Source organism: Dipodomys spectabilis, unplaced genomic scaffold (assembly GCF_019054845.1).
Source record: "Dipodomys spectabilis isolate Male_0828 unplaced genomic scaffold, ASM1905484v1 ptg000424l, whole genome shotgun sequence".
In the NCBI taxonomy this organism is placed as follows: domain Eukaryota; kingdom Metazoa; phylum Chordata; class Mammalia; order Rodentia; family Heteromyidae; genus Dipodomys; species Dipodomys spectabilis.
The window spans coordinates 392,232-407,662 of record NW_024871101.1 but is presented as its reverse complement, the minus strand read 5'-3'; the positions used below and the strand labels follow the sequence as shown (position 1 = coordinate 407,662).

General features: G+C 39.5%; 1 protein-coding gene across 3 annotated transcripts in view; it reads right to left on the bottom strand.

The window, feature by feature from the left end:
- Atp7a (ATPase copper transporting alpha) overlaps positions 1-15,431 on the bottom strand; it is a 114,201-nt gene that overhangs the window by 25,889 nt on the left and 72,881 nt on the right. For all 3 annotated transcript variants that reach the window (XM_042668248.1, XM_042668247.1, XM_042668250.1), the window contains exons 8-15: positions 13,158-13,234; positions 12,738-12,963; positions 10,208-10,441; positions 9,076-9,167; positions 7,020-7,147; positions 5,434-5,588; positions 5,094-5,228; positions 1,770-1,964 (exon numbers count right to left, since the gene is read on the bottom strand). In XM_042668248.1, coding sequence (XP_042524182.1) covers positions 1,770-1,964; positions 5,094-5,228; positions 5,434-5,588; positions 7,020-7,147; positions 9,076-9,167; positions 10,208-10,441; positions 12,738-12,963; positions 13,158-13,234 — 1,242 coding nt within the window. The remainder of the gene's footprint in view (positions 1-1,769; positions 1,965-5,093; positions 5,229-5,433; positions 5,589-7,019; positions 7,148-9,075; positions 9,168-10,207; positions 10,442-12,737; positions 12,964-13,157; positions 13,235-15,431) is intronic.

The window sequence follows — 15,431 nt, the reverse complement described above, 5'->3', positions numbered from 1 at the left end:
CTGGGCCTGGGCGCTGTCCCTCAGCTCTTCAGCTCAAGGCGAACACTCTACCACTTGAGCCACAGTGCCACTTCCGGATTTTTTTCTTATGTGGTGCTGAGGAATTGAACCCAGGGCCTCGAGCATGCAAAGCAAGTGCTCTACCACTGAGCCACCTTCCCAGCCCCAGGGGGGGGTACATTTTTCTTAAGTCTGACATTTCTATAAAAATTACTAGCTAACACAAAGGTGTAATGCCTATGTGCATCTGATCATATAAAATAGTATTTATCAAAATGAACACCAGGAAATGGAAACAAGAGGCTTTTTTCTTTGTTGATGTTTTTGTTTTCCTTTCTTTCTGTCTTGTTTATACATTTATCTGTCCTTGGGAGGATAAGGGGAAACACAGAAATGGAGGGACAAAGGGTGAACAAATACAGCAGTGGTATTCACTGGACACTATGTTGAAAATGAAATGTGCAACTTGTGGTTGGGGATGGCAGGATAAAACTGGGAGAGAATGAAGGAAGGGAGGACATTGTCCAAAAAGAAATGTGCACTTTACCTGACTTATGTAATGGTAACCCTCTGTACATCACCTTTATAATAACAATAAAGAATGTTTTTTTCAAAATTATTGGCTTGTACTCATTGGCTAGATGAGGTCCCAATTTTGTTCTAATGTTGTATGTTTACTACATGTATCTGTATATATTTTCAATCCTCATATGAATGCAGTTTCAGCTGAAATTGAGGAGCCTGGATTGAAAATGTTACAAAAATCATAATTTGAAAAATATCAGGGCTAAAATTACATTTCTTATTTCATACTGTAAATTTCCAGCTGAGGACAGGAAAGGTAAACAAACCGCAGTGCCATTGCTGGGTCAGCTCTTGATGAGGAACATAAGCAAGGAATGACCTACACATAATACATTAGAAGCCTGTGACACTTTGGCAAGTACCTATTGTCTTCCTGCCAGAAGCAGTGATTCGAGCCAGTAATACTGGTTTGAGGTCAATTTGCACAAATGAACGTTCACAAGACTCCATTTCAACCAATGGCTGGGCATGGTGGTACACGCTTGTTATCTCAATTATGTGAGAAACACAAGTAGGAAGATTGCAGCCCAGATGGGCCCAGGCATAGAGACCCTACCTCAAAAATAACCAGTGTAAAAAGGGGCTGCAAGGCATGGTTCAAGTGGTAGTGTCTCCCTAGCAAGCACAAGGCCTTGAGTTTAATCCTCATCACCATCAAAAAATAAAAATAAATATCTGGTCTAGTATAAGCAAGGCTTGAAAGACAGGTTTTTTTCCACATCAAGTGTGCTCAAAACAAATTGGTCTCGAGTAATTTTTTTTTTTTTTGGGGGGGGGTCCGGTCATGGGGCCTGAACTCTGGGCCTGGGCGCTGTCCCTCAGCTCTTCAGCTCAAGGCTAGCACTCTACCACTTGAGCCACAGTGCCACTTTCAGCTTTTTTATTTTTTTTGCTTATGTGGTGCTGAGGAATCGAACCCAGGGCCTCAGGCATGCAAGGCAAGCGCTCTACCACTGAGCCACCTTCCCAGCCCCAAGGTCTCGAGTATTTTTAAAGATCTTAAGTAAAAAATGCCAATCTGGCAAACTAGAATAATAACTTTCTTATCTCAACCTTTAGGATAGTCCCAGAAAAAAAGCTGTTCATGAGTCAATCACAAGGAAACAATGCTGGCCTCTGTGTTTCTCAACAGGAGTATGTTAGCAAATTTGGATGGCACAGTTTTGGGTCCTGGGGACTCTTACCTTATGGGCCATCTCCAATGGCTCTCCACCTTTGATAAGTATGCCATTTTGAGCACCTACTCCTGTCCCCACCATCACAGCAGTTGGAGTGGCCAGTCCCAGGGAACAGGGACATGCAATACACAGAACTGTGATGGCGGCTTGGAAAGCAAAGCGTATTATTGTTTCTGTTCGGGAGATACTTCTATTGTAGCCCTTTAGAAGAAAGGCATAAATTTTGGTTATTGATTCTGTGCTGTGTAAAACAAAAGAAACAAAACTTTATCCTATTTAAATAAAACCTCATTATTAAAAGTCACATATCCTAAACCTAGCTGCCAACATACATTTTAGTTACTAATAAGAAATAATACATTTTTTTCTTTCAAAAAAAGTGAGAAGCCTAGCGGGGTGCCAGTGGCTCACGCCTGTAATCCTCAGGAGGCTGAGATCTGAGGATCCCGGTTCAAAGCCAGCCCGGGCAGGAGAGCCCGTGAGACTCATCTCCAATAAACTACTAGAAAACCGGAAGTGGCACTGTGGCTCAAGCGGCAGAGCGCTCGCCTTGAGCTGAAGAGCTGAGGGACAGCGCCCAGGCCCAGAGTTCAAGCCCCACAACCGACCAAAAAAAAGAAAAAAAAGAAAAAAAAAGTGAGAAGCCTAAAGTCAAAATTTCATTTGGGTAATTCTGGAGTTACAAACTATAGAGTGAATAGAAGCACCATAAAACTCCCCATTTGATTTTTTTGTCTTCTTCTTTGAATCTAAGGAATTTTTATTTTAGGGAAAAATAAAATTCTGACTCTCAGTATACTAACAGAATTAACCTGCCTTTCACATTATTCATAAAGATGATAAAAAAATTCATCAGGCATGCCAAGGGCTTTTGTTGTATTTTGGACATAATAATGGGAACTGAGGCTCCTAGTGGCATTGAGTGTTTGCTCAGGTATGGAAATATTATGATTGACAGTATCAGGAAAAAAATCTTCTAAGACTCATTGACCTCGTGAGAAAAATTCCTGAAGGGAACTTCCAAACTATCCCATTGTTCATTGTGTACTTCACCAACATGAATCATTTCAGTGACTTATTATACTATTAACCATAACATGAAAACAATTCACAGTTGGGATTACACTTGTTTTTTTTTTCACTTAAAAATGTAAAATATGAGATCTGAGGACTGCGGTTCAAAGCCAGCTGGAACAGTAAAGTCCCCATGAAACTCTTATCTTCAATTAACCACCAGAAAAGTGGAAGTAGCACTGTGTCTCAAAGTGGTAGAATGCTACTTTTGAGCAAAAAAGCTCAGGGACAGTGCCCAGACTCTGAGTTCAGGCCCCAGAACTGGAATAAAAGTAAAACAGTACATGGAGTATCTTTTGTGAAAACAAAATCTTTTGTGAAAATAAAATGATGCCAGAAATGAGACTAAGTGTAAAATGTAAACAGTTCAATAGTTCCTTCTGGAAAATCATGGTGAGAAAAAATTCCAAAAGGAAATATTTATCCTTATAAAAATGCAAGTGTTACTATAATTTGTGTATGTGAATATGCTGGTGCTCTACCACTTGATCCACAGCTCCACTGGCTATTTGGTGGTTCACTGGAGATCAGAATCTCATCAATTTTTCCTGCCCCAACTGGCCTGTAACTATGATCCTCAGACTGGCTTCCTGAGTAGCTAGGATTGCAGGCAGGTGTGAGCCCCAGGTGGCACAGCTGCAAGTGTCATTATTACCACTCTCTTATCCCAGCCCTTTAAAGACATAGTTACTGCTTAGCTGTAATTTCCATTACCAAGTCATCTGCGATCCAAAATACAAAGTGGAAAATTCTAGAAGTAAAATTATAAATTGTAAATTATACACCACTCTGAGTAGCATAATATAATCTTCCTCTGTCCTCCTTGGCTGAAATAGGAATCATCCCTTTGTCCAGCATATCCATGTTGTATACACCACCCACCCATTAGTAACCCAGTAGTTGTCTCTTCAGTATCCCAATAACTGTGTTCCCATGCCTGTGTTCAAGCAATGGTGATGTTACTAAATTATGTTCCCCACATGAAAGAGAAGTGATGGTGGCAATTTGGATATGACAACAAAATTCCAGTAGGTGCTTCCTTTAAAAGATGAGGTGAAAGTTTTGTAACAATTAGGAAAGAAAAATAATCACTGTGTATTGAGATAGCTAAGATCTAAAAGAATGAATCATTTGTCAATAAAACTGTAGAGGAAAAAAGGAATGTGCACTGCTTTTGCTTTCATGCCTCCCACTGCAAACGTTATCACAGTGTATGACAAGTGCTTAATTAAAATGGAAAAGGTACCAGGCATGGTAGCACATGCTTGTAATCTTCCTGGGAAGAGGAAGCAGGAAAACCTTGAATTCAGCTTGGGTAGAGATCAAGGCCTTATCACAAAACTAACAATAGAAAAGGTATCAAATTTGTGTATTTATAGAAAAGCATAGTATATATAATATTATATAATATAAAATATAAGCCAGCTGGGCGCCAGTGGCTCACGCCTGTAATCCTAGCTACTCAGAAGGCTGAGATCTAAGAATCGCGGTTCAAAGTCAGTCCCAGCAGGAAAGTCCATGAGTCTCTTATCTCCAGTAAACCACTAGAAAACCAGAAGTGGTGCTGTGGTTCAAGCAGTAGAATGCTCGCCTTGAGCTGAAGAATGTAAGGCCAGCACCTAAGCCCCACGACCAACAAAAAATAAATAAATAAATAAAATAAAATATAAGCCAGGCGCTGGTGGCTCACGGCTGTAATCCTAGCTACTGAGGAGGCTGAGATCTGAGGATTGTGGTTCAAAGTCAGCCCGGGGAGGAAAAGCCATGAAACTCTTATCTCCAACAAACCACCAGAAAACCAAAAGTGGCACTGTGACTCAAGTGGTAGAGTGCTCACCTTGAACTGAAGAGCTGAGGGACAGTGCCCAGGCCCAGAGTTCAAGCCCCATGACCCACAAAAAAAAAAAAAAAATAATACTCTCTCTCTCTATATATATATATGCAGTGTTTATATACTACTAGGTACCATCTGTGGTTGTAAACATTCATTAGGGTCTTAGAACACATTCACTAAGGACAAGGGGGAATGAGTCTTCCCCTCTCCTCCCTCCTTCTCTCCCCCCTTCCTTTCATTCCTGTATGTGCATTGCAAATTAAATCCATGGCTTCACACCCAGGCACAGAACATGCTTTGTTCTAATACTCAGCTACAATCCCCAGCCTATATTCGTAATTTAGAAAATTATTTCCACTTAATTACTTATGTGAAAGATTCATACTTTTGCCTATAGCAAACAGTTGTTACAAGTCACTTACAGGAAAGTAGGTTTCCACAATTTCGAAATTCTGAAATCCAATTATAATCCATACCACAAGGGTAGCAATGGAAACAAAGACGATAAAAGGAACAAAGTAGCCACTGAGTTTGTCTGCAAACTGCTGGATAGGAGCCTACAATTAAAACCATCATAACAAATAATAAGTAACTCAAGTCACCTTTTCTGTACAGAGTATACAGACAGAAATAAGTAAGCTCCATATTAATGTGACTAAATTGAGTCAAAGGAAAATATAAAAGCTAGATCAAGATTTACACTGAGAAGGAAGGCTTTCAAGAAAATACTTTGTGCTTTTTTTTTTAGGGAGGCTGGGTTACCTTTGATGTCTGTGCCTCCTCCACAAGTCTGACAATTTGAGAAAGGGTTGTGTCTGCTCCAACATGCGTGGCACGGATAAGTATGGACCCATTCTGGTTAATGGAACCAGCGATCACCGTGCTGCCAGGTTTTTTAGCCACAGGCATTGCCTCTCCTGGAGGAAGAAGGAGTCAAGACAGATTTAGGGAGCATCAATGATCACTATCTTGAAACTCATTTTATTCATTCATTGTCAACCAACAGTTAAAGGAGTCTTCCTCCATAAAGTAAAGACAAATGCTCCAATGAAAGCTGTTCTCCCTTTTGTTTATCTCACTTCAAGGCCAAACCCAGGGATCTAACTTTAAACTGGAAAAACCTAACATGTTAGCTCTTGTTGACAGATACTTCTGGAGTTTCACCCTAGTCCTACATCCCTGCTTCTCAACCTGTTCTCCAAGAGCATTTAGAAATGTAGGAGGAAAGGGCTGGGAAGGTGGCTCAGTGGTAGAGCGCTTGCCTTGCATGCATGAGGCCCTGGGTTCGATTCCTCAGCACCACATAAACAAAAAGAAAAAAGCCGGAAGTGGTGCTGTGGCTCAAGTGGTAGAGTGCAAGCCTTGAGCTGAAGAGCTGAGGGACAGTGCCCAGGCCCAGAGTTTAGGCCCCATGATCTGACCCAAAAAACAAACAAACAAAAAAAGAAATGTAGGAGGAAGTTTTTCTTTGTGATAAGGACTGACATGAGGACAGGCAAGTGGTGCGACAGTAACTCAGTAGCCAGGGTCAGAGAAACTAAATTGTATTTGAATGAACAAGAAATTCCCCCAGAACTAAGAAATTTCCTACCCAAACTGGCAGGAGCAATGCTTCTGAGAAATACAAAGTCTGAAATTGTTTCCATGGCTCCATCAACTGAGCCTCTTCTGGAACTATCCAGAGAAAGAAGGTAGCAAGGCGACATTTTGATTCTGCTCCACACTTTTAGGTATGCAAGAACTGTACAAATACTCCGTCTACTCTCTTAGGCAGATACTGAGAGGAAAACCTGTAGGTCTAGTCCAGCCAGGGCCAGAATAAGCTCTAGAGCAGGAAGACAGAAGACACATCTGGCCCAGGAAAACTGCCAGTCTATCTGTAGTTCTTCTACAAGAGACTGAGATAACTGATTTTGTTCTGCATTCTAGTAATCAACAATCTTTAGTGAAATGAATTTTCAATACTATAACTAAAACATGAAGGAAATTGGTCTAGTACAGCTAACGAACTCATATTTGCCAGTGCCAGGAACTCATGCCTGTAATCCCAACTACTCAGGAGGCTAAGATCTGAGGTGGTTCAAAGCTAGTCTGGGCAGGAAAGTCTGTGGGACTCATCTCCAATTAATCACTGGAAGTGGAGCTATGGCTCAAGTGATAGAGCATTAGCCTTGAACACAAAAGCTCAGGGACAGTGCCCAAGTCCTGAGTTCAAGCCCCAGGACCAGCAAACACACACACATACACACACACACACACACACACACACACACACACAATTTCTACAAAATGTAGAACCTTTTATGTCTATTTTCCTTAGCAGATTATGAGTCTCCAAAAAAACATACCTGTGATGAGAGACTCGTCAACCATAGAATGTCCTTCAATAACACGACCATCCACTGGAAATTTGCCTCCTGGAACAACCTTAATGATATCTCCACGTTGTACAAGCTCCACATCCACCTGTTCTTCACTGAATAGGAGTAATATAGTGTCATGGCAACAGCTTCCCACTCTGGTCTCCCCATACAAGCTTTGAGTTCAAGTCTATGTAATCTCATAGTAACTATAGATATACATTGGGACCACTACACTGGTCTTGGTCCCTGGTGTTGAACAATGCACTTCAGCATAAAGCAGAAACTAAATGTTCATTGAAGACTCACTAAGTAAAAACTTTCAAAGTAATGCCATGGGTTTTGTTAAACTATGTACTTATTGTGCAAGTTTGCATAAATAACTTTATGCGTATAAATAGTGAAAAATACAACAATGAAATATAAAGTCCTTAGGTCTAACTTCCAGTTTACGAGCAACACAAGTAAGAAAACTAGTTAAATGGCATCACAAGGAAGCAAAGACACAATTTCAGACAAGTTTTCTGGTGCTTGTTTTCTTGTGGTAGTAGGCATTGAACCAGTGCCACATGCATCATATAAAAATGCTCTACCACACCATGCTATATCCAAAAAAGAAACATTTAGACAGAGTATTCTCCAGAATAAACAATGGATCTTTTTCTATAAGTCAGTTATATAGAGGGATGGGTAGAAGAAGAAAGGAAGGAAAGAAGGAACAAAGAAACTATTCCAGATTAAAAGAAACCTAAAAAATCGGGTAATGATGGCTCTATGCCTGTAATCCTAGCTATTCAGGACACTAAAATCTGAGGATCAGGATTCAGAGCTATCCTGAGCAGGAAAGTCCATGTGACTCTTATCTCCAAGTAACCAGCAAAGAACTAGAACTAGAGGTATGGCTCAAGTAGTAGAGCACCAGCCTTGAAAGAAAAATCCAAGCAAGAGTGTGAGTTCAAATACCAGCATCAGCACATCAAAAAAAGAAATCTAAGACATATAACAATATATACATAAACAAAAATATTGCACTGTGCTGCATATATATGTATAATTATGAGTCAATAGAAAAATTAAATTAGGATTGGAAATGTAGCTCTATAGCACTCACAGAGCACTTGCCTAACATACTTAAAGCTCCAGGTTCAATGCTTAGCACTAAAAATTAAAGTAGATTTTTTTAATGCAATGATATACCAAATCTTGTTTGAATTCTATTCCAAACAGATTTAATACATTCTAGAGACAAAAGGAGAAAAGTAAACATGAACTGAGTATTAAATGATGTTAAAGAATTATCATTTTGTTAAGTACAATATGGTATTGTGTTATATAATAATATATCCTGAGTACAGGTGTGATGGTACACTTTGGCAACCCCAGCACTCAGTAGATTGAGGCAGGAGGGGCAGGAGTTTGAGGCCAGTCTGTATTATATAGAGAGACATTCTCTCACAGAACCAAAAGGTTATTGGCCCAGGCTGGCCTTGAACCTATGATCCTCCTCCCTCTGCCTACCCAGTGCTGGGTTCTAGTCTTGTGCCACCATACCTGTCCTTTCCTAGAGAGCTACTATAGAAATACCGGTTAAGACAGGTGCTGGTGGCTCATGCCTGTAATCCTAGCTCTTCAGGAGGCTGGGATCTGAGGATTGTGGTTTGAAGCCAGCCCAAGCAGGAAGTTCTATAAGACTCTTATCTTCAATTAACCACCAGAAAACCAGAAGTGGGGCTGTGACTCAAAGTGGTAGACTGCTAGTGGAGCAAAAGAGCTCAGGGACAGTGCCCAGGTCCTGAGTTCAAGCCCCACAAGTAACCAAAAACATTAAAAGAAATATTAGGTAAAATATATGACTGGAATTTAATTTGTACTGCAACAACAGAAAGGCAAAATGAGTAAATTAATCAAATATGACAAAATGTGGATAACTTAAATGTGTGATACTGTTGTGAGTTCATAATAATCTTCTCTCTACTTGTAGGTAGGTATATTTGAAAACTTTCATAAGAAGTTACAAAAAGAAAAGGAGGGTGAAAATAAATACCTCAGGAGGATATTTTCCGAGTTAAGAGTTACAATAGTTGCTTCTGTAGCTTGTAGTGAAATTAGCTTTGCAAGAGCCTCTGATGTTTTGCCCTATAAATTAAAACAAACACATTGACAATGCTATGAAAGAAGATGTTCAGGTCTTAACTAAAATAAAACTAGAATCTTCATGTCTAATAAACACCTTAAGAAATTAAGTTGCTCAAAATCAGAAAATTTTTCACACTAAAAATAAGCATATAAAATATAAAAATGATTAGGTATCATTTATAAAACAAATAGGAAAGTAATAAGGAAAACATCAGGAACCCAATAGATACATGGGCATAGGTCATGAATAGGCAAATTTTCCAAAAGGAAAAATAAACACAAGACACATGAAAAAAATGTTTCCCCATACTATTAATGGAAGAAATGTAAAAACAGCTCTCCAATACCATTTAATGCCTAACTAGAAATAATTTAAATAAAATGCAACACTGACACAGGGACAACAGTTTGCTGGCAAAAACTGTTGCAACCTGCAGCATGAGCCATAGAAAACGTTTAATTCCTCCTAAGATACAAGGACAATGGAAATGACTATTAGATAGGGATATAATCAATGTAGATTTATCAAAAAGGAAAAATTAGGAACATTTTAATTGAGAACAAAGCCAGGATGATTTAGTAGGTGAGAGCACCACAGACTTGAAAGACTATTATGTAGGAATATGAAATAATTATCTAGTCAGGGAAAAGGGTAAAAACCATATGGAATGCATGTATGTTATGATTGCAACAGCTAAATATAAACGTGTTGAACAGGATTAAATTACAGTATGAAAGTATGAGTAGATTTTTTTCCATCATTATTTTAAACTATGATGTCAAATTTTCAATTAATGATATGACACAAGTAAGTACATCTCATGTATCTCTCTCCTAAAATAACCATGGCATATTGTACTACTCACAACAGTAATTCTAAACATTGGGAAGTCTACTAAAGGAATATTCAATTTCAAATACTGCCGAAAGAAAAGAACTTCTTTTGAATAAATGATTAACTACATAAATCACTAATCTAGACAGTACTACAGTCGTTTATCCATTTTTTCTAACAAGTATTATCCCATCTTATATGTTACCTTTGCTATGTGTTCCAGCCACCGGCCCAGTGCAATAAATACAAAAAGCATAGGAGGGGTGTCAAAGAAGGTAATAGGGTTCACTTTGGCTCTCTCATACATGGCCACTAGGAGAATAATCAGCGAATAGGCAAATGCAATGGTGGTGGCCAGCACAATCAGCACGTCCATGTTCGCTGTCTTATGCTTCAGTGCTTTGTAAGCCTGAATGTAGAAGTACAAACCTCCACAAAACTGCAATAGAGGAATGAAAAGCAATGAAATTTCCTAAATGCTGAAATTCACATACATACCTCAGTAACCTAAAGAATTAAAATGTATTCCCTTTGCCTTTTAAGTAATCTAGAAATACTAAGGAGAGAATGTAACCCGGAGGAAATTAATACTTCAGTGGCTATGTGTGCAGAGTGAAGGCTTCAGGTTGCTCTGCACTGCATGTCTTCAAAGGCTATCTTCTGTAAACCAATAGATTTTCCATGATATTTTTAAAAAAAGCAAAAAGCCGGGCTGGGAATGTGGCTTAGTGGTAGAGTGCTTGCCTAGCATGCAGGAAGCCCTGGGTTCAATTCCTCAGTACCACATAAACAGAAAAAGCCAGAAGTGGTGCTGTGGCTTCAAGTGGTAGCATGCTAGCCTTGAGCAAAAGAAGCTCAGGGACAGTGCTCAGGCCCTGAATTCAAGTCCCAGGATTGGCAAAAAAAAAAGAAAGAAAAAGAGTTCAGACACTGAGCATGGTAGCACACAGTGATAATCCCAGAAATCAAGGGGATAAGGCGGGATGATTATGAGCTCAGGGATAGCATGGCTACATAAGGAATTTGGGGACAGTCTCAGCTATATAGCAAGTTCTCTGAAAGAAAAATTCAGATGGTTCATGGAAAAGAATTTACATTTTGTCAAGAATCTTTTTTTAAGACTTACCCCCTTCACTGTTCACTGTTTTTCCTTTTCCTTCTTTCCTTCTTTCTTTTCTTTCCTTCCTTTCTTTCCTTCTTTCTTTCTTTCTTTCTTCCTTTCTTTTTTTTGTCGGTCATGGGACTTGTATTCTGGGCTTAGGTGCTGTCCCTCAGCTCTTCAGTTCAAGCCTAGCGCTCTACCACTTGAGCCACAGTATCACTTCATGATTTTGAGTGGTTGATTAGAGATAAGAGTCTCATGCGGACTTTCTTGCCTGGGCTGGCTTCGAACTGTGATCCTCAGACCACAATAGCTAGGATTACAGGCATGAGTCACCAGCACCTGGCCCCTTTACCCTTTTCTAAGTGGTATATCACAAGCTGTTTTGTTGGTAGACCTAACTAGAAAGCTTATTTTTCAGAGTATAAGAAAATATACAAAGATATTTTAAAAATCACCACTCTGTCTTGTTTTGGTCTAGTTGGTTAGTTTTGACTTGGGCTTTATTTGCTTTTTTTGTGGCACTGGGAATGGAAGCTAGTGTTCTAAGTATGAGGAAAGTACATTACACTGAGCTACATCCCCAACTCTCAGTACTGCTTTTTACAAGGATCACATAAAGGAACCAAATTATTAAATGGAAGTGTTCCTTTCCACAGTAAAAATTTATCTCAAAACAGAGGTTGAAAACTATAGAAAGTAGGAGAATGAGAGAGAAAGAGTAATCAAGGGGGTGAATATGACCAAAACATAATATATGCATATATGGACATATCACAATGAAACCCTTCACATTGTACTTAGAAGAAAGGAAAAAAGCAATGTAATGTCAGACAGAACTATTCAAGTTATACACAGTAGTAGATATGAATACCAAATCTAAAAGGCTGGCACTCTTCTCTGATTTGTCATTAAACAAAATTCTTAGGGGTTAAATGGAATGTATTAGCTACTTTAACTATGCAATTTAAGATTTTTTAATTTTTTTATTATTAATAAGTTTTTTTATTGTGAAAATACCATACAGAAGGGTTACAATTACATGAGCAAGGTAATGAGTACATTTCTTATCAAGCATTGTTGCCTCCTCCTTTGTTTCCCCTTCCCATCCCTGCCCTCCCATCTTCCCCCCAAGATTATTTTTGTAAAAATTCAGTATAAAACGATGGAGCTTCTAGCTAATATGTTTTGCAGCTGGAATTAACAGTGCCTGAGGGTGTGTGTATGTGTGTGCTCTACCAGTTGAGCCACAGATCCACTTCTGGTTTTTTCGTGGTTAATTGGAGCAAGAATCTCACAGACTTGGGCTGGGAATATGGTTTAGTGGTAGAGTCCTTGCCTTGCATGCATGAAGCCCTCAGTACCACATAAACAGAAAATGCTGGAAGTGGCTCTTTGGCTAAAGTGTAGAGTGCTAACCTTGAGCAAAAAGAAGCTCAGGGACAGTGCCCAGGCTCAGGACTGGCAAAAAAAAGAATCTCACAGACTTTTCTTGCCCCAGCTGGCTTATAACTATGATTCTTAGACTTTGGCCTCCTGAGTAGCTAGGATTACAGGCATTAGCTAATGGTGCCTGTCACATTTTGGTTATTGTTAATCATCAACAAACAAATGTTATTAATATTTCACTTACCTGTACTGGTATGCACAATAAAAACGACAGCAAATTCATAATGGACAGTCCTGGCAGGATTTGGCGTTCCAGGAACATTGAAGAATGGATGTTGATCATTTCTTCATTGCTTATGTTCTGATTATGATGCAGAGTGGCAAGGTGGTGGTCCATAGCCATCATATATATCATCAACCCCATCACAGGAATACAGAAAAACAGGCTTACAAGGAATGATCGTCTCCATCTAATATGGGGGAGGGGAGATCATATCAGTAAGTAGCTAAAGGTTAAAGAGTCTAAATTCGATAATGAAATATAGGTTGTAACCATTCCACCAAGTACAAGGATGACAGTGTAAAAAGTGAAATATTAGCATGATGTTAAATTTGGAAGGAACAATCAAAATCTGTTGTTTACTGATAATCCAAAAGTACTTACTGTCTAATTTCTCGTTTATGGTCTAGGTGACTTGCTGACCGATCCTTCTTGACCAAAGAAGCTTCAAAACCTAAGCTCTAAGGAAATTCACAAGAAGAAATTATTTTAATGTATAAATACGTTGAGAAATTCTAAGCCATGATATTATCATTTAAAACAAGTCAGTTCAATTACTGAGTGTATGTGACTCTGGGGAATGCAAAAATCAAGAACACTTTAAGAGCCTTCTGCTCTTAATGATCTTTGTTTTTAATTTCCTGTCAAAGCAATTTGTATGTTCTTGATTCTGGCTAACATATACGCTATTGTTCTCAAACTAAAAATTTAACTCAAGTGCAGTTGTCCTCAGTATAGGTCCTTATTAACAGGCCACAAAAGCTATTACTGTATCATTGTGAGTAATGTAACACACTGAAAAGAGCAAATGTGAGCTAATGAAGATGTTGATTGTATTGTTACTTACACTAATAAGATCTTATATGAACTATTAATAGGCCTCAGATCATTAGAAGCTGATAGTACATTGGAACTTTTTTGTTGTCAGTCATGGGGCTTGAACTCTGGGCCTGGGCACTGTCCCTCAGCTCTTCAATTCAAGGCTAGTGCTCTACCACTTGAGTCACAGCACCACTTCTGGTTTTCTGGTGGTTAATTGGAGTTAAGAGTCTCAGGGACTTTCTTGCCAGGGCTGGCTTTGAACTGCAATCCTCAGAGCTCAATCTCCTAAGTAGCAAGGATTACAGGCGAGAGCCATGGTTGCGGGCTTACACTGTAACTTTTAAAGCACACACTTTTAAAGCACACACACACACACACACACACACACACACACACACACACACACACACACACACACACACACACACACACACACTACTGCTTACAACTTACTGAAGAACCTAGGGTCAATTTAGCACAAAGAAAAGGTTTGGTCTTTCAAAATTTTACTTTAATTAAAAGTCAGGGTCTCAGCCAGGCACCAGTGGCTCACGCTTGTAATCCTAGCTACTTAGGAGGCTGAGATCTGAGGATCGCAGTTCGAAGCCATCCTGGGCATGAAAGTCCCTATGAGACTCTAATCTCCAATTAACCACTCAAAAGCTGGTAGTGGTGCTGTGGTTCAAGTGGTAGAGTGGTAGAGCTCTAGCCTTGAGCACAGAGTGACTCAGGGACAGTGCCCATGCCCAGAGTTTCAGCCCCATGACCAGAAAAAAAAACTCAGAGTCTTTTGCTTTGACCTAACAAACAATACATAGATAGGGCTGGGAAGTTGGCTCAGTAGTAGAGTGCTTGCCTCGCATGCATGAGGCCCTAGGTTCGATTCCTCAGCACCACATAAGCAGAAAAAAGCCGGAAGTGGCGCTGTGGCTCAAGTGGTAAAGTGCTAGCTTTGAGCTGAAGAGCTGAGGGATAGCGCCCAGGCCCAGAGTTCAGCCCCCACGACCAGATCCAAAAAAAATAATAATAATACATAGATAGATAGCATCATGTTTCATTTTCATAGTGACTAATATAAATCTTACTCATAAAATAATTGTACTGTATAGCCGGGCGCCGGTGGCTCACGCCTGTAATCCTAGCTACTCAGGAGGCTGAGATCTGAGGATAACGGTTCAAAGCCAGCCCCGGCAGAAAAGTCTGTGAGACTCTTATCTCCAGTAAACCACTAGAAAACCGGAAGTGGTGCTGAGGCTCAAGCGATAGAGTGCTTGCCTTGAGCTGAAGAGCACAGGGACAGCACCCAAGCCCAGAGTTCAAGCCCTACGACCAAAAAAAAAAAAAATGTACTTTATGTCCATTTTGTAAATTCTTTTAAAGTGATCTATAGTTCTGTCTTCTTGTTATTAATAGTGTAAATATGCCTTTGCTTAAATTTTGTTTAAAATTTAAAAATTACACTTATATGAGCTCTACTACTTAATCCACAGCTCCATATCCAGCTTTGGGCTGTTTAATTGGAGGTAAGAGTCTTACAGACTTTCTTGCCTAGGCTAGCTTTGAACCTTAATCCTTAAAAACGAAGTTTTTAATAACATTCTTTTTGTTGTTGTTGTTATTGTTGGGCATGGGGCTTGAACTCTGGGCTTGGGCACTGTCACTCAGCTCTTCAACTCAAGGCCAGCGCTCTACCACTTGAGCCATAGCGCCACTTCCAAAACGAAGTTTTTAAAAATGGACATATTTATTCTAAATTCTGAGAGATCTTAGCTGGAATATTGAAAGGAAAGATATATTTTCATTGTCACTTTCTGATGCAAACCAGATGGAATTCAA